General features: G+C 40.6%; 1 protein-coding gene across 1 annotated transcript in view; it reads right to left on the bottom strand.

Annotated features, from left to right (window-relative positions):
• The window catches only part of fat3b (FAT atypical cadherin 3b), a gene marked incomplete at both ends in the record, with an annotated part of 65,564 nt that overhangs the window by 31,670 nt on the left and 10,104 nt on the right, over nt 1–23,790 (bottom strand). Inside the window, 22 exons of the mRNA XM_080508781.1 lie at nt 361–581; nt 874–1,057; nt 1,213–1,320; nt 1,889–2,042; nt 2,338–2,702; nt 3,496–4,026; nt 4,158–4,331; nt 6,041–6,391; nt 6,761–7,042; nt 7,194–7,308; nt 7,390–7,572; nt 7,694–7,815; nt 8,855–9,013; nt 9,259–9,473; nt 9,580–9,790; nt 10,015–10,290; nt 10,864–11,000; nt 12,706–12,777; nt 13,588–13,798; nt 14,894–15,208; nt 16,363–16,424; nt 22,789–22,987. Coding sequence (XP_080364907.1) covers nt 361–581; nt 874–1,057; nt 1,213–1,320; nt 1,889–2,042; nt 2,338–2,702; nt 3,496–4,026; nt 4,158–4,331; nt 6,041–6,391; nt 6,761–7,042; nt 7,194–7,308; nt 7,390–7,572; nt 7,694–7,815; nt 8,855–9,013; nt 9,259–9,473; nt 9,580–9,790; nt 10,015–10,290; nt 10,864–11,000; nt 12,706–12,777; nt 13,588–13,798; nt 14,894–15,208; nt 16,363–16,424; nt 22,789–22,987 — 4,647 coding nt within the window. The remainder of the gene's footprint in view (nt 1–360; nt 582–873; nt 1,058–1,212; nt 1,321–1,888; nt 2,043–2,337; nt 2,703–3,495; nt 4,027–4,157; nt 4,332–6,040; nt 6,392–6,760; nt 7,043–7,193; nt 7,309–7,389; nt 7,573–7,693; nt 7,816–8,854; nt 9,014–9,258; nt 9,474–9,579; nt 9,791–10,014; nt 10,291–10,863; nt 11,001–12,705; nt 12,778–13,587; nt 13,799–14,893; nt 15,209–16,362; nt 16,425–22,788; nt 22,988–23,790) is intronic.

The raw sequence follows: 23,790 nt of genomic DNA, 5'->3' as shown, positions 1-23,790 counted from the left end.
TATATATATAGACACACACACACACGCAACCAAAAACCATTTAATCCCACAGCAGGGATCTTTTCCGTGCTTGATTTCATTTTAATTATGTTCTAAAAAATGATTAATGTAGCATTTTTAGTTCAATGACTAGAAATCTATAATCTACACTGAACAGATGGCTGTGTATGCTCTAAAATGGGGATGAGTGCTAATTGAAAATACATCTTATTAAAAAATTAGGCTAACTGCACGAATGCTGTGCTTTAATGATGTTTAAACACATGGATTTTCTGGTTATATTTTAATATTTTGATTTCATAATGACCGAATTAATTCATGACCGGGAGAGGGAGAGAATGAAGAGTGACATGTACTAACCTCCAGGACATCAACCAGTGAAAGGCGTGCTTCACTATAAAGGGAGTAGGTGATCCTTCCATTAGAGCTGGCGTCAGGGTCAGTGGCCTGAATTTGTGTGACCAGAGAACCTTTGGCAACATTTGCTTTAATGCTCATGCGGTATTCCACTGCTCTGAACTGAGGAGCATTGTCATTCTCGTCAGCGAGAACCACTCGCACTGTGCAGAATGAGGCTCGGCCTAGAAAATTAGGATAACCTTTTGAAATTCAACCAACATTTATTATACAGAAAATCATTTCACTGTTGCATTCATTGTAAGCTATTCTGGATAATGAAATGTGAAAACACTTGTAATGGATTTATAAATCTTCAGGAGTGTGGGTTCATATTTTATGTGACATCTACAATAAATTTGTCAGAAATGTGATCCTGCATACGTTAAGGTTGTCTGATGCTGTAGCTTGAAAGATCATATTAGCTGATCTGAAGCTTTTGTCAGAAAACTAGTTTTGAGTGAGTCTGGTCACTACCTCCACCATCCAAGGCCATAACAGTCAGCACCATGTCCTTGTTGAGAGGATTTTCTCTGTCCAGTTTTTGCAGCGTGGATATGACCCCATCTGCATCTATAGCAAACTGACTTTTCCCGAGGTCATTGATGAAGGAGTAGGTGATCTGGCCATACAGCCCAGAGTCCTCATCTGTTGCACGGACCTGGAAATTTGCATAGAAAAATGCAGTGAAAATCCCAAAATGAACTAAATAAATCAAGAACAATTTGGCTAATTTCAAGGGTCTAAACCATAACTCCTTGATTACCCTTTAAAATCACAATGGATAGCTTACAAATTGTCAAAGAATTAAAATACCTGAATGACCTTTGACCCAGGGGGAGAATTTTCCTCGACCTCAGCCAGATAAAACCTCTGGCTGAAAACTGGACTGTACAGGTTAGCTCCCAAGACACGTACGATGACCTGTGAATCACAACGTCACGGTCAATCCGTCACCGTCTGCTGACGTTGATTGTACAAACATGATCAAACCAATATGGCAATCAGAGAAATAGTAAGTGTTTCAGGCTGATGAACAAATGGTTCCCAATTATGAATGAAAGTCTTGTTCTGCATATTTGTGTGGCCTTCACAGACTGCAGTGAACATAAGCCGTGTTTACATGTGGAAGAGAATTGAAAGGACATGTTACTGCTTATAGGTAATGTGCGATAGGAGAGCCAAAAAATGTCCCAAAGTGTCCTACTAGTAATTACCACTAAGAGACAGATGTGAGCATTTTTTGCACTTGGCAGCTCATCCTCATAGTAAATCTGATACGGCACGACATTAACCTCCAACCAAGGAGCAGCTCGGTAGCCAGTAAGAAGCGGCAGCAGCTATACAGGACAGCTGTGACTGCTGTAATAAATCGAAGTGAGGGGAAGCTAAAGAAGGTCGTTCAGCTCTCTGTGTATAAACACCACAGAGGATCAGAAAAGAGCAAGTCACTTGACGGAGCTCAATTGTAACTGCCAGAAAGTTTCCTCACCTGTGCAGTGTTAGTGAAGACTCCATCTGACACGGACACATTGAGCTGATACGCCAGTTTCATGCCTTGTCTCCTCTTGTTAGATAGACGTAGCACCCCTGTATCTGGCTCCATCAAAAATGTCATTTTCTCATTCCCTGAGAGAACACTGTACCTGGAGGCACGAAAGAGTACAATGTTGTGCATGATGCATAAAGTAATCCTTAGTAAATGCAGGAATTACAAGCATTTACTTGGTTTGCGAAGAAAGGAAATGATGAAAAATAAGGGATAAAAAAAAAGAACTTTTAAATCGAAACACAAAAACTTCACCTGGTAAATATTGTTATTTCTTACATATATTAAAAGTTTGCTCCAAAGTTCAGCAATGTCAAACTTTAGTCATCTGCTGTTAGACAACATAACAGAAAAAACACACAATTGAAAAGTGTGTTGGCTGTTTTTCCTACCTCAGCCTGCGAGCGTCACAGATGTCTGCATCGGACGCCTGAACACAAGTCACAAAGTGTCCTCTCGGAGCAAGCTCACTGACAAAGGCCTCATACACCGCTTGGCTGAAATTAGGTGGGTTGTCATTTGTGTCAGTTACAGTCACAGTGACACTGACATCACTGCTAAGGGCAGGGTCTCCACTGTCCGCCGCTCTCACAATGAAGTTGTAGCGCTGGATGAGCTCGTAGTCAAGCAGACGTGCCGTGAATACCAGCCCGCTGTTGGTGTCGATGCTGAAGTAGTCGGTGCTGTTGTAGATGTCAGATAGGATCTGGTAGTTCACCATAGCATTTTTGTCTGAGTCTTGGTCCTGTGCGAACACCTACAGGGAGAGCAACATTACATTTTGTACTATCTTATACATTATTCAAGATAAAGTCGAATTTGTTTAGCGTGGCATGCTGTAACGTGACAAGACCATCACTGAGGCTGAGAGGAAAAAGTAAATAAAGTTCTAAAGTTTTACTGAAACTCTGGGCACATAAAAACTACTAATACTGCATTCGAAAACTGTTCAACATTCAGTATTATGATTCTGCTGCAGCACAGCACTTTTTAAATAGCAGGGAACTAGTTTGGAAGATACGAGCTCATTCATATTTTGGGAAAAAGACTAATATTAAGGCTAATGAAGAGGAGGCACTATTTAGGTCCTCGTCAGATTAACTGTTTTTGCAGTGCAACAACAAAATGCAACCATTAAGGTATGATTAATGAATGATGATGTTCCAGAAATCTGCAGCATGCCTTTGCCCGATCTGATCCATATATAGTAAACTAAATGAGTAAGTTCAGTAATGTTTTTTTCCCTGTTGGAACTCACTGCAAATGGATTCCTTTGTGTAACAGCAACACCTCTTAAAGGTCAAGAGTGTCCACTGGGAAATTTCTCGGGAAATGTCACTCTATCATATAAATATAGAATTTGACATTGAAAATCTTTCTATAGCACTTCTGAGTTGAGCCTTATGTGTAAACATTCATTCAAGGCGGGGGTACACATTGGACTGACTGGATAACCATATGCATACAGATACACACAGACAGACAGACAGACAGACAGACAGACAGACAGACAGACAGACAGACAGACACACACACACACACACACACACCTGTAACACAGCTGTTCCAATCATGGAGTTCTCGGGCAGCACAGTGGAGTATGAAGTATTCTGAAAGAGTGGCGGGTTGTCATTCACATCCAGCATCACAATGTCCACGTCGACCTCCGACTTTGCTCCGGTCAGTGTATCTGTAGCCTTCACCGTTAGGCGATAGTACTGCGTGGTCTCATAGTCTAACGGGTAAACCACACTGATGATTCCTGTGTCAAAGCCAATGTCGAACTGCAGAGAAGGATCTCCATCTGTGATGGTGAAGATGACACTCTGGCCCTCTGGACTGCTGGCATTGATACAGAGCACAGATGTGGAAACAGGCACATCCTCTTTGACAGTGACACCGTAGAAGGGCTTGTCGAACACCGGCATGGCTTTGTTCACTACGGTAATGGGAAGCTCCACCTCACTGGACAGAGGTGGGAAGCCGCCGTCAGTGGCCATGAGGGTCACTGTATACTCCGCAGTGGACAAGTCTGCTTCGAAGGCTCTTTTTAAGCTCAGCTCCCCTGTCACTGGGTTCACCTGCAATTCATTTACAAAGGAAATTGGAACAGCAGTGTAATACTTCAAAGTACAAATCAATAAATGTTTAAACCCAATAAATAATATAGACTTTAAAAAAAAAATGTTAGCAATACGGATGCAACTCTCACCTGAAAGTTCCTGTGCTGCTCCTTCAGGCTGTAAGTCACTTCTCCATTCAAACCAAAGTCTTTGTCAGTGGCTGAAACCCTAAAAATCGCAGAACCTGGCTCGGCTTCCACCTGCACTACTGCATAGTATGGGAGGTTCACGAACTTGGGAGCGTTGTCGTTTATGTCCTCTACCTAGACGAAGGCAGTTCACAGAACACAATAGGGTCGTTGTGAAAACACTCACAACTGACTGTCATATGACTTAATGTGTGAAGCAGGAGTGAAAACAGTTATGGAGAACAATGTTTCTAGGTCAAACTTCACAATTGTAGTCCCCTGTGCACCAATTTGTACAGACCCAGCTGCCTTCTCTTCCTCGTGGTATGAAAACGTAACTCTCTGGTTAATTAAAACACTTGTAATCAGCTTTCACTCAAACTAATTTGCTCACAGTAATAATACATTTCATCTTCCATATATATATATATATATATATATATATATATATGTGTGTGTGTGTGTGTGTGTGTGTGTGTGTGTGTGTGTGTGTGTGTGTGTGTGTGTGTGTGTGTGTCTGTGGAGATAATTATCTTTACTTTTCTGTGCACTCATCCACACGCCTGTAATACTTGTTTTATCTTTTATATATGAGGCTTCCATGAACCATCTCCAAACTGTTCAGAAGGCAGCGGCTCAGCTTTCAAGTGCTCACAGTTTAAGTTCTCGCACCAGTTTTATCCTCCTTTCATCGGCTTTCACTCCAGACTTGCATTAAAATTCTGGTGGTGACGTTCAGAGCCTTACGTGGCCTGATACGCCAGTAAATTCCCGTTCTCCTCCCTCCTTACACACTTTGTGCACTCAGGTCTGCTGATCTAAAGCTATTATTCGTCCCGTGGGCCCTTTTGAAAACCCACGGTGATGGTGCCTCTAAACTGTGATATGCCCTTCTCTTTTTGCTGACAATCTCTTCTGTCAAGTGACAATTTCACAAGGTGCCTGAATAAATGTTTTGCTTGAACAAGTGTTTAGTTAACCTCAGGTTATTTTTACCTTATCATAATCATAAATGTAATTTTGGTGCAATTAGTTTGGGGCGATTCCAGTTTTTTTGATAGCTGTTGGCATATGTTAATATATAGTAATAAAGCACTATTTGCTAGCATTTGTTTAAATAAGACTGATATTAGTTACAAACTAAAACATCACTAGAAAACTGGCATCTGCATTATTGCATCTACAGTAGTCCTTGAAGATCCAATAGTACCACATCTAAAGCACATGACAGTAAACCAACTGCTTTCATTGAAAAAAAAATAAAACAAGCTCAGCCCTTTCAGCCTCTGGTTGGCAGTTTGATAATCTATTCTTGGTCATTGCCTCTATCCAAGAAGTTACACTGAATTGAATCTCAACTATATTTATGAATCCAGCTTTCAAATAAATATTGATATTTTGCTGGACACAACTTCACATTTAAGTCATTTCCATCAAATATTACAAACAAACAAATCCATTTGACTGTAACTTTAAGAGCTGCAATAAGATGAACCTATCAATTAAAAAAAAAAAATTATGCCAGTAAAAATGGTCCAGCCGAGATTTAGGTAATGCCAGATTTCGACAATTTTATAAAAACTATTAAACTAACATATTGTAGTCTCTAAAACAGCAATACTATGTTTGTGACTCCAGAGGTTTCACATTACATACAGTCTTATGATAGAAAGACATCGTTGATTCATAGAAAAAAAAACATTGTGCACTATATTTGACAAATTGAGTCAAAAAATGCATGTAAAAATCAAACAAGGCAGCATCTCCAACCATCGTCAATGTGGAGCAGACAAACAGACAAATGCTGACACATATTGATACACAGAGACAGTTCTTCCACCCACCTGTACTTGCACTATCACCCTGGCCACCCTCAGTATCTCATCTTCTCTGCTGACCTCCACCACCAGGTCATAACTCTCCCTCTCCTCTCGGTCAAATGGCACACCGGTGGTGAGCACCACTCCACATGTGGGCCGAATGGTAAAGCGTCCACCGGGGTTCAGCAGAGTGTACTTCAGCGGCTCGTTGAGGCGGTGACCAACAGTGTTTACAACAGTCACCAAAGTGACATTGGGTGCGTTCTCCGGGATGGAGGCTGAGTAGATTGGGAAAGTGAAGAGAAAGCCACTTTCTATGGCTTCTCGGACAAGCACTGTGACTGATGCCATGCTGGAATAACGTCCATCCCGGACCTTAAAAAAAAAAAAAAAAAAAAAAGAATTATGATGCTTGTGTTGTATCATTCATCACAGATGACCCAGATGTAGCTAATGTAATTAAGACAGGAGTTTTATTATGGTCAGATGTTGAATATATAACCCCATGCGTTTCTTGGACATTGGGACATAAAGATCTGAGTCGTAAAGCCCTGCATCATGAAGCTGCAGTACACAGCGTTAAGACACTGGGGTGTGCAGCTCTGCTGCTGACCCAGTGCTCTGACCTCCCTGTGAAAATTATTGTTACATAAGTGAGCTGAAGTCAACTGTACGCTTGTTATCTAATATGGTACCAGAACACAAAGACTAGATTTTAAGGATACGTTAAGTCCAATGGCTTACCTTCACATTAAAGCGATAACGGTCTTTACTCAGACTTTGATTGATGACCGTCACAACTCCAGTGTGGCGCTCCACTGCAAAGTACTCCACATTGGTGTCCACTAGAGAGTAAACAAGCTGTGATGGGATAGATTTGTCAGGGTTCAGGTTGGGGTCAGAGGACATGTCAGGGTCGAAGGCCTCAACCCGAAGCACCTCAACTCCAATGTATGTCGGCAGCAGGAGCACCGTCTCATAAGTGTCCTGAAGGAACTTTGGGGGTGAATCATTGATGTTGATCACCTAAGACAGAAAGCGAAGTAGTGAAAGAAGCGGGAGACACTGAGTGAAAATAATGTTTATAAAAATAACTACAATAACACGAGAGTCAAAGTGAGTCAGAAATGATTTATGAAGCTGTGAAAGCTGAATCATAGGTATGTCATTTGCTCACTTTTATAACCACTTCTGCTGGACTGTCTGCAGTTTGAGGAGGCTGGCCACTGTCTCGGACGTGAACTCGGAACAGGAACTCGGAGAAAGTTTCGTAGTCTAGATTCGCTATCGTTCTGAAATTTGGGAAGCATTTACACGGCCATTACATATTAGTTGATAAGCAGGTGCATATGATCAGGTGTGACGTTGCCTACCGAATCGACCCTGTCCCGGAGTCCACATTGAAAAACATGCGAGCCGTCTCATCTATGATCTGGAACACCAAAAGGGCATTGTGATGGCGGTCTTTATCAGTTGCCTGGATGACCAAAGGGTTGCCATCCTCTCCAAGGACCACACTGTTGACTGGAGCAGCTTCACTAACTGCACCCACGTACCTGATGGGGAGAAAAGGCATTGTCGATCCACGATTCTAACTTATTGACAGCAAACACAACTAGTACAGCACGTTATTGATATCTAATATCCTGCTGCTGTAAGCTCAAACAGCATTGGTACCTGATTTGCTGGAATACAGGCGGGTTGTCATTAACATCACCCACTTGGACAATCACTGTGATGCTGGTCTCCGCTCCAGCCATACTCAGGGCATGCACCACCAGAAAGTAGGATGTTGTTTGCTGCCAAAACAGAGAAACCAATGATCCCAAGTGCTTTAAAGCATAATGTGCATAAACTTCTGTAAAAAAACAAAAGACAATCTGAAATATACATCTTGTTTATCATTAAACTGTATACGAAGTGTGATACTACTGTAAGTACCAATATTAAAGCATTTTTCTGAAACTTGACTAATTTGTTTCTATGTATTTTAATCGATTTAGACAATCTGAGTTTGTGATTTCATGCAAACAAACTTAATGTTAGATACTGTGAAATTGGAGAAAGAGCTCGGTTGAAGGTCTGTTTGATCCAAACACTGCATGCTTTAGTCCAAATGTGTATTTGGATCAATACTATGGTATACAATAAATTTAGGATATGACATAGGCCTCCAGAGAACTATGTAAATATCTCCAGTTCCTGAATATGCAGTATTATCTGTAATAATTCCTAATTGCATCATAATTGTATGATTTTTCTCATAATCACAGTCAGAAAGGACAGAAAGGGTAAACATAACATTAATTTCATAAAGTATTACACACAATTCTTTGAAATTCAAATGTTTAAGTGAACAATTATTGGGATAAATATATTGATGAAATGTTGACCAAATAAAAGTGCAAGAAGAGAAAAGTTTATACTTTCAAAGCCGTCATCCATCAACAAACGCTATTTACTTGTTATGGATCAGCTGTTAAAAAAAACAACAATTCTTTCTTTTGAAACCCCAGGATATCTTGTATTCAGCCAAAAGTCACTACTTGGTGTGAGGCAGTAAGCAGCGTGAATGTGAGTGAAATGTTAATTGCGAGAGTGTAGTTCTTAATGCATGAGAGGTAACAGCTCTGCTTTTCTCAGAATTAAAGATATTTGTTTGACCTTTTCAGTCTGCTGGTGAAGTAGCTTTAATCACAATGCATGATGATACATTTTATCCCCACCCTGTGGTAAAAAGCAGAGGGAGGGAAAACCTACCTGTGACCTCCAGCAAATAGCCAAACACTTAACTATGGCAAATGTTACAAACATACACATTTAAACCATTAAACAAACCTCAAAGTCGAGCAGTTTGCGTGTCATGATGACACCGGTGTGATGGTTGATGAAGAAGCAGTGCTCCTCATTGCCTCTGGTAATATCATAAATAAGGGCAGAGCGGCTGAGAGCACTAACGGTTGTCACATGTGTTCCAATCTTGCTGTCCTCCATTATCTGAAATGAAGAACAAAAATGACACCATCGAGAAAGATTTGAGGCACTTCACTGAGTTATGCCCTCAAATTTTAATTTAACATATTTATCACCTGCACATCTGTCAAGAAGTTAACCATCCATCTATGTCTGCCCCCTTCAAGTATGTCTTTATTGCTGCTCTCTCCCTAAAGACAGACTCGAAGGTGGTAGCTAGCCCGCCCTCCCATGTATCCAATCTTTTAGTCAGTATTCACTCTCCTCACCTCAGCTTGATACTCCTTCTGAGAGAATTTGGGCTTAGAGAAGTCAGAGAGCATCAAGGATATCCGAACTGAAGCTGTGGCCATTAGTGGAGGAAATCCGCTGTCTGATACGCGCACGGTGAGGGTGTAAAATCCCACCAAGGTGGGGTCCAGGTCCTTGGCAATGAAGATAAGGCCTGTTGCATTATCAATGCTAAATACGCCACCGCTGTTTCCTGAAAGTACAGAAATGTTATCAGCACTCCAAGTCAATATCCCTTATCTTTTGGATATAACAAACACCCACACAATGAACATTTGTAATATATTTCAGCACCACACCTGCTTCCATTGTGTAGGTGAGTTGCCCATTAATGCCATTGTCTTTGTCTAACGCTGTCACTTGCAGCACAGAAGTGCCCACAGCAGACGTTTCATAAGCTATAGCATCATATATGGTGCTCGTGAAGTAGGGGATGTTATCATTGGAGTCCTCCACTGCCACTAGGATACGTGCCAGGTCACGATTAAATGGAAACTCCTGATCCTTGACCTGGGGCAACATCGGACAAAATGAAAAATGAATATGGATAGAGCTGTAGGAGACATTAAATGAACCAAATCAGCTCAAATTAAGTAAGGCAGACACAGTTGCCAAGATGAAGATCATTTAGTAAAGAGCATAGGGACACACACATGCACACAGAGGAGTGCCCATAAAGATTCACAGAGACTGCCAGCACACACACATAGAAACTGAGTTCTCTCCCATCTCACCATGATAGTGAGGATGTGCTGTGTTCTGGCCTCATAGTCCAGTCGGTCAGCAGTGTAGACAACTCCAGTGCCAGGATTGACCCTGAACAGTCTCATGCTGGCCGGGTCTACACTGCCATAGATGGAGAAACTCAAGCGAGCACGTTCATCCATGTCTGCGGCTCTGACCCGCAGCAGCTCCATGTCGACGGGCACATCCTCAGAGACACTGACATCATATGCTGGCTGCGAGAAAACTGGAGGGTTGTCATTGCTGTCCTGTATTCGGATAAACACCTGAGCAAACACACAGATTAAGAAAGCTGCAAAGTCAGCAAGAAAAAGTCCAAACAAGAGCTGTACACAGTACAATATCCCTTGACATTGGGGATCTAGTGCATAATTATTTTCTGTGACTGATCTAGTGCAGAGGGAAAACTCCCACCTGAATGTTTTATTTGCTCGGTGAGGATACCAATAAAACACTATTCATGCCTATGATACTCTCGAAGCTAGACAGTTTGTTGTTCAAGACGAATATAAGCAGTTTTAGTGTTTATACAAATATTTGACCTTTATATTCACACAGTAAACCCCATAATCCACTATTATCAAGGGGGATTCCTCACAAGAAAGGCCTACTCGGCCAGCCAAGACAAGAGGTGCAGGGGGAATGTAAGAGACAGAGCAACAAAAAGCAGATTTCATAGTCAGCAAGAGATGATTTCAGAAAAAGGGAGTTCAAGCGTAGGAAGGAACATTGAGTGTAGACAGCTCCCCGAGGAAAGAACTAACAATAATTTAATTTGATGCGAGTCTTGAGTGTATAAGAGACAGTGCCCGTGCATAACAAATCAAACCTCTGTGTACCTGCGCTGAGGCAAAGTTGGTCCCATCTGTCACTTGTATCGTCATGTTGTACACAGATTGCACCTCTGCATCCAGGGGCTTGGCCACAACTAGAGTCCCCACCCCCACTTGAAGGTCAAACTGCATGTCAAAGCTCCCTGGAATCGTGCACACACAAACCATCGGTCGTTTAGTATTCACAAAGCGTTCTAAACTCAGGTGCTCTAAGTTATTACTGTGTAATTGTTTTGGCCAGGTGCCTCCGTCTGGAGCTGGAGGGTCTGTGAAATAAAATGAACTGAAATGCAATGCGATGTAGCACTGGGGCCCACTTGGCAGCCTGAGAGCTGTTAACAGCCACACAAACATCTGTCTTATCACTCCAAAACACAACCCATCTCAGAGATCAAAAACCTGCAGCGGGGTCTTTTCCACGGGCGGTGAGTGTACAGTTTAGTTTAGAGGCTTAATGTTTGATTAAAGTGAGGGAGCGGATTGATATGTGTTAGGTATTCCGTGCCATCCTCCGTCTCATTCCAGCTTCTCTCTCGAGATACTTGGGAGCTTGAGCTCCCCTCAGCATATGAATACTGATTGGGCATTTTTCACAGGAGCACTGATGCGTGTTGAGTGGGAGCAAACCACAGGGACTCACACTTTTTTGTTTTCTTTTTTTTGATGATGAGGCCAGTCAATATTACACTACACGGGAACAATCTCATAGCTTTAGAGGGAAATAAAATCACAGAATGTGGTCTCTTAAAAAAATATTATCTTTCGTATTCTTATCTGATTGTCACTTTTGTCGGGGGATTGTTCGTGCATCACATTTTTGTAGCCTCAGTATTTTACGGAAAACGACAGATAAATATATCTAATTGGAATGGCTGTACAGATTATAAAAAAATATATTAATTATACTTTGTCTGGTCATAAATCAACAACCGTGATTGTTGTCAGCAGATGACAGGCCTGATTTACGACTTTGCACAAATATGAGGAGGCGATTTGGCTCAATTGTAGTGCTATTGACCAATTTTAATGAGTTGGACACCTCAATTATTTGTGTCATATTTTGTCAGATTTTTCAAGATATGTATACTATGCATTGTAAAACTGTTGAGAACAAATTATTCAAATTCTAATCAAGTATATATTTAGTTTTTTACTGTCATGAATGTGAACAAGTTGCACTTGGAATAATCTTTTCAGCTGCTTCGGAGAAGTTAATGTAGTCATTAACTTTATAGGTGAACTCATTAACGAAGTTGTTTATGTACCCATCCAACAGTTATGAACATCATCAACATTCCAAGGAGCAGGCATCTCACAAAAGTGATGGGCTAAACAATGTGCTAAAACTTTACGCAGCTTTCTAAAATCAAAGAGTCTGCAAGTCTGTGATGACAGTGATAGCTTTCACTATTCTCAGCATTTTGCTGTTATTGAACTAAAGATTTTCACCGCTTAAAGTGTTATCAAAAATGTTTAACTGTTGCCTTAACATCAAAACAAAATCAGGTGTTTTTCAAAAATGTGCTTTCATCTGAAAAAAAGTCTCTCAGAAGTTGGAACATTACAGTTGGAGGCAGACTGTATCACAGCCCATCCACGTTTAGTTTGTACAGCATTGTAGCTTAACTAATGACATAAACCTCTGCTGCCTGGGCAGAGATAACAAACCAGCGCTGTTTGTGTGGAGCTACAGTATGTGAGAATCCTTTTTCAAACTCAGATCAATCAATACTGCCTCTGGCTAAACAAGGTCACGGCACTATGTGCTACATTTCCTGAATTTCCTGAACTTCCCTAAACCAGGGGCAATTGAGGAAAGGGCGTGAATAAAATGATCTCAGACCAGACCTGTGTCAAGTGAACAGTTCCTTCCACACGCGTTCTGGGGGATGTAGAACATTTCTCTGGCGAGACGTCCGCCTTAATGAGAGAATAAAAGAGAGAGAAAAACCAAAAAGAAATTATCCATATTTATTAAGTGAAGCTGTTCCTCTGATCAAAGGTCTGAGTCATCTATATACTGCTCCACAGAGTTGACCCCTAGACTTCTTTCACATTTTGGTGTGTCATTACATAATGTAAATGGACTTTTCATCAGAATACATTTGCATAGTGTGGGTGATTGGCTAAGAAAGTCCAGTTCTTGAAGTTTCAAAGAAAAGATAACTATCCCTATACTTTTACTTTATGTGAAGAAAATATATGAAATAATAATCCCCTTGTCCTGTACAATGTTTCTGCTGAAATCAGCTGTAAAAGTGGAAAAGGACAAAATCTGCAAAATCTGCATTTTTTTTTTCACATCTGTCTGCATGACCCGTGTTTCTAAAAAAGACTCAACCTACATGCATATGAAGCTTCACACAAACATGTTAATAAAACTGATGAGCAGTAATTAATATTGAGACCATCACTAATTATGCTGTCAAGGAAAAAAAAATTTTTTTTCAGTTTGTGTAAAACTCCCACAACCTGTAGTTTACTCAAAACTGACAAAGTGTAACCAACATGAAACAATCAATAACAATTCCAGTGCCTTGGCAGGCACATTTCATGAAGTTAAAAATAGTTTATTCATCCCTGAAGGGAAATTCTAATTAATGTGACCACCTCCTACATCAAGTGTGCATAAATTGAATGATTTATCTATTCACATACAGCTTATGAATATTTCCATAATCTTTTATATGCACTGACCTGTGTCATGTTCGTATGATAAATAATTCTTACCAATGATATTGAACCAGACAGGTGTGCTTGACTGGCTGACAGCCACAACTCCCACAGGCTGAGCGACCACGGCGGTCTCTGAAATTGAGAAGTTGTAGTACCTCTGAGTAAACACTAAGGGCAGTGGGGAAGGGACAGGTTTACGAATCCATTCGACGTGGAGTTTGACGGTTGACCATAATGGGGGATCACCGCTGTCCTCTGCTTTTATCTGAGAGAGAGAGCGAGAGAAAAAACAACATTGAGAAACAAGACATTAAGCAGATACATCCAGGAGCCTGCATGGCTGAAGGAGGATTTATCACATACGGCTTGATCTAGTGTTAGTATGTATGTATTCATGCTGAGCAAACATTGTGGTATTAGAATTCCACTCCTTCCACTTCACAGATTGTGAGGATCAATCCTGATCTCCTCTACACGAACACTATGGCACATCGGCTACAGCTACACTTCAGCTGCAGTAACTCAACTGAAAGCACATTTTTCCAACCTCAAAATGTCACACCAACAGTTACTATTTAAACTCATGGATGTTTGATTTTTCTGTTTGTAATGATGAAAACCAAAATCCGTAAGTCAAAAGTACAATATTTGCCTGGAGACAAATGGTATGTTGCAAACAAGAAAACGCAATTAGAGAGGAGAAGATTGGTGTGTTCGTTGTCCATGTAATTGGAGGATGCTGCTTTTGCAATTGAACTATGAGCTTTTCCACATAACTAAAAACAAACAAACAAGCAAATGGATCTGATGCTGAATGGGCGGTTCCATTAGATAAGCGTATAAAATTAAGCGAGTGCAGTGCATTTGTAACAGGAATGTGAGAAGAATTGCTCACCAATACTTCAATTTGTGCTCATGTTTGGGGTAAAAGTTTGCGAGAGGGAAACATGAGCTTTGTTTGATGCCAGAACATAAATGCAGCGTGGCACCCAATGCAATGTAAACATAACTGTGGCATTCGTCTCCTCCCACATTGGCATGACGGAATTTTTTGGCCACGGGGAAATGTGCAAGCTCAAATATCTGGGCCTGTGCCTGGCGAAAAAGAGCAACGGAAAAATGACTGCAATAGAAGGAATCGAAAATGTAGCACGAAGGAACATCTCTCCCATAAAAGATCATAGTCTTTTTTTCAAGAAAGCTGATTTGTAGTTTCTAATTCAGACGGCCAATTGACATGTTTGCTATGTTGCAAACGAGTGCTTTGTTTGATGTATATTATGAGACAAGTCTGGATCAAACAGCATCTAAAAATGACCTTCATTAAAACAGAGTACATGCATGTTCATATGAAACTCACAGTGAGGGTGTCATAGCTGCCCGCTGACACCATTTTCTTTGATGACACGATAGCGGTCCTGGGATCAATGCTGAACTTTTCATCCTCATTACCATCTATAATGCTATAGGTGATATTGCCGTTGGCTCCAAAGTCACGGTCATAAGCAAAGACGCGGTAGACAGGTTCACCGCGCTTGTTACGGTCTCGTTCGGGCAAGCTGATGCGGTAAGTGACCTCTGGGAATGTAGGCATGTTGTCGTTTTCATCCTCGATGTGAACTATGACCCACACAGTGGACTGGCGGGTTGTCACAGGGCCGTCTATTACTGTCACCTTGGGAAAACATACAAGCACATGTGTATACACACAAAACTGTAGGTATTAGCAGTTGACTATTGCAGAGGAAAATGCCTTTTTGCAGTGCACAGGAGAAAACACGACATGCTAACCTATTAGCAGAGTGTCCGGGATATAATCAGTGCATGCATGCATGTATTGACACCCTAAGTGTTGCTCGCGCTCTATGCCTGCCACAGTGAAAAGCAGGGCCACGTGGGGCTGAGCTCACGGGAAATCTCTTTGTATTATCGATCCCCTGGAGGCAGAGGCAGAGGTCTCATCGCTGATCAATTGGATCAGATAAGGCTGAACATCATTGCTGCCAGCCCGACTGCTCTCTAGACTATTAATTACACATAGGCAGCACCGGCTGGCAGGCAGAGCAGTGGGTGGCCTTCATGGACTGGCATTCCTATTTAAATCACAGGACAGAACGATGTAATGACAAAGACTTCTCTACCCCTAATTTGAAAGTCTTACTGGACATGAATAGTCAACATCAGTGACAGGTCTAAGTGTGTTCACACACCCTTTTCTGTTTTTGTCTTGTCATAAACTGGGCTCTTGTAAAGTCCTGGAGTTAAACAAAACAGCACACGTCCCTACAAGTCAATTGGCAATTCAAAAGTACAATACAATACAAAACAAAAAGGCCAGGCAGCAATGCTGTGGGTCAACTGCAGGTTATTTCATTCCATTTTGCAGAAGTGCAAAGTGCTTTTAGATCCAACAGCATTTAATAAGTTGTAGTAAAAGTCTGAGGAAATAGAAGTTTGCTCATGTCTCTAAAGTCAAGAATCTGTGATTATCAGGTTCATCTGCATGCAGAGCGGAGGGAGCAACAGAAATGGTAATCACAAAGCTATCTGTATGCCCAGTGTCTGCACTTCAAATGCTGGGCAGAGCATCTCCTCTCCTCCCTGTTCTCATCCTGAGTGGAGAAGATAACCAATGATGAATGATTACATTTAGAAAATTCTAAACCTGGGGCCCAAAACTACGCCCATTCATCACAGTTTATGGAGCCTTGAGGGCCTGCCAGGGTTGTCCTCCACCATGTCTTTGTTAATAGTGGGCTGTAGCAGGTGGCAAGGCTGGATAAATTATAGTATTATGAACCTATGAACACTGTCCAGGTTTTACTGTACCTCTAAAAAGTGCTCTGCTTGTTGCTCTCTGTCCAGTTTCCTTGCAGTTGTTGTGATCAGTCCTAAAAATGATAAAAGAGCCACTTTAGATAACAAACACAAATGAATTGATGTTACAGTCTTACCATCTTTTCAAATGTGTTTGATTGTAACATTCATCAAGTAAACAACATGCAAACTTGAAGATCTACATTAATGATAAGCAAGTGCATACATGTGCATATTCACATATTGTTCCCCAAAAAAAACAAAAACAACCCAGTCTGCAGTCCTGGCAGAGGCAATCGCATTTGGCAAACATTTATATGATACAATTTAGCTGAGGGCAACACACTTGGCCAGCACCAAATCAGCTATGCTGGCTATTAATACACTTTTGATTGGACAAGGGTATTCAGATGATGTTTAGATGATTTGACAAACTCCAGCGAGCTTCACTGGAAATCAGAGAGAATGACAGTTCCATTTGCCACTGTCACTTTTTGTTTTCCCTTTTGATTTCCGTGTTTTCTCATTGTGTCATTTGCTTGCTATCTCACTGTCATGGCACGGCTACAAAAGTCCTTCTCGCCCACACACACAGTCCTGTTCTTTGACTTTTGAGGACACTGAACTGATTTCCATCGAAGCTTGACAAAAGCATCAATTTTAAAATGTAATGGAAATATCAAGAGTATGTTTTGTATGAATGAAGATGGCAATCCCCCACAGTGGAGGGACTGTTTCTAATTATATTTGCGAGTTTCAGTCAGCAACCGTTTTCAAGCGAAACAACTCGCATGCTATGCAACTCACGTGCTGCTATTCTCATCAGCAGAACATTAAACAAAAAACATTAATCCAAGTTCTGAGCCTTTTATGTTACTAGAAGTCAACCTCAGTTTTCTAGAACTGTTGCTGATACTTGCACGGTGTTTAACAAAACGAGTTAAATGGGGGGATGTCTCATAAACCAGTCAAGGAAATAAATGTCTTGATTTGGTACAAACACATGAAGAAAGAAAGAAAAAAACAACCTTGTTTTTTCGCTTGTACCAGACACCAGAACATCTGTTATTTGCAGCAGTATTAACATTCACAGCAGACACTGACAATCAGCAGATAATCACACTTTAAATACATGCACACGCAGCTAAAGACATTGCTATACACACAGGCACATGTGCACATTAACTGCATGCAGTGTGAAATTATGTCTGTGCTGATGTTAATGTGGAGTGATTACAGTAAATGTGCTTGATCTTAAATTGCAGTGGCCAATTGTTTCTGTGTACTGAAGCATCACAGTGATATAGGAATATTTTTCACTGCTTAAACACTGTGCAGTCGACGCTAAAATCACAGTGCACACATTCACTCAGTCATACATTCCCGCGCTAGCGCATATCACAGTGTCACCTTGAGCTTGTTACGCAGGCTAACTTCAATTAAGCAAATTAGAAGTAAATCTAGAGCAGCGGTCACAAGCTGTAGGAGAGAGACCAAAGAGAGAGGGGGGGTGGGGCTTGTTCAGCAGATCACACAGTGAGTAACAACTCTGATAAAAATCGATGATCTACAGGCTCAGAGCACATCTGCAGTTGGACAATACTCCACTTTAATTGGACATGAGAAAAAATGTATGATATAGTCCAGTGGCCCGTGGGTGATATCATACTAACGCACATTAATAACTGTATTCTCAGCCACACAAGTTCATTTTTTTTCCTAAATGAGGTTTTATATTTTTATTTTTTTATTTTTTACTTTTATATTCTATTCTATTGTATTTTATAACATTCCTAGGTACCAGATTGCTGCAACAAAACAATTTCCCTTGGGATGAATAAAGTAAGTATCTATCTATCTATCTATCTAAAAATAAAAATGGAAAAATGTTATTACAAATAACACTCATTTTAATCACATTCCATTTTAACTGTAAGACTCCTTCTCAGAGAAATACTCCAGGTATCAGTCGAGATATTGCATGATCAATTACTAGTCATTCATCTTGAAATTCAAAACATCATTTGGTTCATTACAAATTCTTGGATTTTCAGAACTTCGGTTCCTTTTGGACGATAAAGTGGAATCAAAATGTCCCAATAAATATCTCAATAATGGACATTTTCCTCTTATTGCAAACCATAGAATTGTTGTTTTTGTTTTGGTTTGTTTTGGGTTTTTTCATAAAGCCATTGCAGTGTGCAGGCAATCTCATCTGTCTACACAAAGGCAGAGCACAACCTCGACATGGCAAAAATAGAAACACAATCTCTCTCTCTCTCTCTCTCTCTCTCTCTCTCTCTCTCTCTCTCTCTCTCCCTCTCTCTCTCTCTCCACACACACACACACACACACACACACACACACACACACACACACACACACACACACACACACACACACACACACACACACACACACACACACACACACACACACACACACTTATTGTGATATAGTAGTTACTTCTGGTGAAAAACCAACTGCCATTGTCACAAGGTCTATGAAAGCATAGCAGCGTGAATTCACCCCAATATTGGAAACGCCAACGTGTTTAACCACTTTTGTAGCATTTAGGTGGAAAACATCTACTCATCTACCATACCCACTTAATCCAACTTAAGTTGGCAGGGAGCTGCAGCTGATCCCAGTTGGCATTGGGTTAGATGCAGAGTACACATTGAAACCTGTGAGCAGTTTAGAGTCAGAAATTAGCTTAGCATGTATGCCTTTGATTGTGGGAGGCGGATCGAGATCCTGGGATGTTTGTTCTCGCTCTGAGGCAAAAATTACGAATCCTCTCAGCACCATGCACTGTTTCATTGATCAATGTATTATCTTTCAACAGCTGTGCAGCTGATATTCATTGTTCACAGCGTGAATGCCTTGGTGGTGGGAGAGACTGGTGTTTTTTCTTCCTTCTATTTCTCTCTCACGATTCTCTCAGGCTTGCCCATAATAGGCTTTCACAGTTGTCTGCTGGTATGGGACCATGCTGATATACATCAGTTATATATCAGCATGATATATATATGTGTGTGTGTGTGTGTGTGTGTGTGTGTGTGTGTGTGTGTGTGTGTGTGTGTGTGTGTGTGTGTGTGTGTGTGTGTGTGTGTGTGTGTGTGTGTGTGTGTGTGTGTGTGTGTGTGTGTGTGTGTGTGTGTGGTACAAATATGTAATATCATTGAATTATGATAGAAAGCTAGAAACCACTGCTGATCCAAAAAGGTACAAGTGTTCCTGTACCACAAGACCAATCCAATAAAAAAAAGGTTACATTGTCATGACTGCATTCGGCAAACATGTGCGCTTACCCAAGAAGAGCACCATCTCACACCCTGTGTCAACACTTATCTGTTGTGTTTTCTTCCCCAAAGGAGGCACACTTCATCTCTCACACAGCCACAAACCAACAGACAGCACTGTAAGCTGTCACAGCACATTTACACACTTTGCACTCATTCAAAGTTCTGCTTCAATACATTTTGGGAATTGTCGTGTTACCTCAAACCCATCACACTGACACTTTGAGAGTGAACCTGAAAAATGAACGAACCCGAACCTAGTTTTAAAAAAACTATTCGAAACTTGAGGAACTTTGTTTTTTTATTATTATTATTTCTCATTCTCCGAGCAGACTTGCACTCACTTTGTGGAAACAAATCAATCCACTGGATTCTTTTCAACCACCTATCCAAAATAATCACTCACGTAGAGGAAGTTTTTGACTGGGTAAACACTGAGAATTCATACTGAGCACGTCTCCCATTCTTGCATGTTTGCCAGACTAACAAAGTGACACCATTCAGTTAAATAATTAAAATTATGGTATGATGTATTTAAATTCATACTGTGTGACTGTGCCTTTATGAAAGAGCCCCTAAAAAAAACATTGGTCGATGTTATTTATGGAGCTTTGGTTAGCTGGGGAGGGATGGGGGCACAGTGACGTATTACCCCAGAGAGAAAAGACTTCTCGAAATTGTAAAAACCAATTGCTGAGTATTGTCGTAAAAGATCATTTATCACTGCTTAAACAATATCATGATCAATATGAGCTCCCTTGCATAAAATTAATGACTAAAAGATAACAAAATACTCTGGGTTCTTGACAGAGAAAAACAGCAGGGCTCAGATGGCAAAAAACTCTCCCCTGTGGTACACACACGCAGGCATCACAGATATGGAATTTACAAACACACACACACACGCACGCACGCACGCACGCACGCACACACACACACACGCACGCACACACAGAAAGGGAAATTATTTTTATACTACTGTGTGTTGTCGTCATCTTCATTGAATCATTACCGGAGAACTTCCATTTCTAACACAATGCTGAAACCAATTAATGAATTGATTCAACAGCAACACAAAGTCTCTCGATCAGCCTCTCTTTGTCCCACACAGACACACACTCACAGATACACAATGTGTGTTCTAATGTGCAGCAACACAAATGGGTATAACTTTGCATCAGCATTAGCAAACGGTATGCTTGATGAATGCGTTGTGAGCAAGCTCACCGAGCCATTATGACAGGTAAGATAAGATATGCGAGACAATCCCTGCGTGTTGGATTCAGTTTACATATTCATGAGTATGTGTGTGAGGACCAGAATGGCTGTATTGGAATCAATATTTGCCTTCTCACCATGGTTTAGTGCAGTCTGCTTCCCTGCAGAGTCTCAATAATACAGCCATAATGCACAAAAGTGTATTCAAAGAGAAAAAGAAGATCATAAACAGAAAATACTTTCCTTTGATTTGAACAGAGATAACGTGCAGCAGCATAGCATCAGGATATTTCTGTTATCATGACTGACATGCTGCATGTTGCATATAGGCCATCGGTTTTTAATCATTGTATTGACATTACTTCGAATCACAGCACTGATCCCTGTAACCATTGAAATGCTCATATTTGCCTTTTGTTGTTTATTGAAAGACTCATAACGTAATCTAGGGCAGAGACAGCAAAGACTTCACAATATTTTTCTTACTCTGGGTTTGAATAAAACATTTCACCTCTTCAATAATTCTTTAATGGTAACTTCAAGCGGGGCTTGTTCTGCAAATGCATGGGGACGTCCCTAGACTTCAAACCTTGCAGTCAAAACTGAAATACCCCACTTTTTTTTTCTCTCATTCTCTCACAATGTCTGCATTTTACTGAGTTCTCCCGTGGTTACATTTCTTTTTGGTTCCCAATGTGGCTATTTTGTCAGTATCACCAAATTATTAAGTGAAATATTGGGAGGCCTTTTTTCATATATCTATTCATATTAAACTAAGGCTGTGAGGAGTAAAGGATCAAAGCAGACTTTGACAGGGATGATATCTTTTTACATTGAAGATTCCAAGTTTAATATGATAGTCAGGCCTGGTGCTGTAAGATGGTATTCAGCTCAAAAGCTACAGCTACAAATCATGTTTTGTGAGATCACGTATTAAAAGATATTTGAATGTCCATAACTGAAATTAACAAACGCTAATGAAAATCTGCAATTGTAAAAAAATTTTGAGGAGTCAAAGAAATGACAATATGTATTATTTCACCTCTGCTATGACAAAAAATACACTGATACAACATCGTCCCCAAAATCAAAAAGTGTATTATTCTTTTGAAAACTTTAATTTCTCATATATTATTTTACATATGGTGATAAACAACCACAGGCTATCTGGACTTTGGTTTAGATTTTAAAACCCTGTCTTGATTTAATATGTATTGGAAGGCTTACAATGAACCCCAACGGTGCAGAAGTTGAAAATCAACGTAATTACTGATCCAAAGTAATACTCTTGAAACCTGGAGCCAGTTTATGTTTTGGTTTTCTGGTTCCTAATGTGCATATCATCAAAGGCTTTGCCTTAAATACAAATATTTATGATTAAAAGACACTCCGCCTCCCAATTTTATTTAAAAGGTAAACGTGTGCTCATATCCTGTTAAGGCCTTGGGTGGCATTTGTGTACTTTTCCCTTAAGAGCAAGATGCGATGTGAGTATGTTTCAGACGATCCCATCATTTTCCAGACCCTTGACTGATGAAATGCATTGCGATTCGCTGAAATACAGGTGGGAAAAGGCTAAATCACATCGAGCAGTGAAGGGAAAAGCACACAATCGTCACACCTGGTCTAGAAGGGATACACGCATATGTTGCCTCAGGTGTTAATTGGTTAAACATATAGGAAAGAGCTTATATGTATATAGACTTCATGCAATACACAGTTGAGAATCTGACTGGATTTGTTTGGCTGTGTGGGATTAAAAGGCTCTTTGCATCACTTATTGAATGAGATGTAACTGCATTCACCTAAAAGTGCAATTGTCTGTTGTTTCAAAAGTTATATTAGTAACTGCATCATTAGTGCGAAGCGTAGTTATATTGTGAGTGCATACAAATGATTTTTTTGTCAGTCTCACCTGTTTTTGGGTTGATAGAGAAGAAGTTCTGTGGGTTGCCTGCAGAAATCCGATAACTCAGCCGGCTGGGTGTGGCAGTGAGGTCAGGGTCTTGTGCCTGAATACGGATGACTGACACATCCTTTGGAGAGTTCTCCATGATGACAGGGTGGTAGATAGGATCTGAGGTGAGGGGAGCATTATCATTGACATCCTCCACCTGAAGGATAAAGAAAAAGAGTCAACAAAGAAAAGAAAGCCAGACAAAGAAGGGGGAGAGTGGAGGAAAAGGCGGGAGTTGGTTTTGGGGACTTGAATAACAATTGCCTGTGTCTATTTAAGCTGTTCCTTATATGTAGATGGGATACTGCTGATAAAATATAACCTTCAAACTCAGCATGTATGATAATATCCCACTGGTGTGGAGAAAATCTATGTGCAGATTTTAGTATCTTTGTTAATCAGTTGAGACACAGTCTGAGCTGATCGGCTATCAATCAACAAATGGAAATTTATTTACCAGAAAATGTCATAGATGTCACACTTTAAATGCGCTGCAAATTAATTTCCCTTCTAACAGCATAGATCTGGAATATTTATGGCAAACAGAAGCTTGATTGAGCATTTGCTGGGAGGCACGGAGAGCCAAGACGGTTCAGCCGGTGAATGAGAAGCACCTGCGCCTGATTAATCTCCCTGTTTTTGTCTGTGATGAAGAGGCTGGGAGTAAAACACCCAATCACACAGTCACACGTGAATGTCCTAAAGCCAGAAAAAATCTGCTTTGTTTAATTTGGGTGTTTTTTTTGTTTGTTTTTTATCCACGGTTAAACTCTTTTGCAAAGAGGAAAGCACTGGTATAGCAGGATGTCTGTATTTCACAGTTTAGACCATGGACATGGATTACCAAGTGAAAAAGAAATTACAATAAGTCAGAATAGAATTTATGTACAGTGTATCTCTGCTTCACAGACTGAGCACTGAATGCAATTAGCAATACTTGTTCTTTGGCAGCATGGTTTT

The sequence above is a fragment of the Blennius ocellaris genome, assembly GCF_963422515.1.
Source record: "Blennius ocellaris genome assembly, chromosome: 14".
In the NCBI taxonomy this organism is placed as follows: Eukaryota; Metazoa; Chordata; class Actinopteri; order Blenniiformes; family Blenniidae; genus Blennius; species Blennius ocellaris.
Note: the sequence above shows the minus strand (reverse complement) of the source record. Positions and strands in the feature narration are given on the sequence as shown.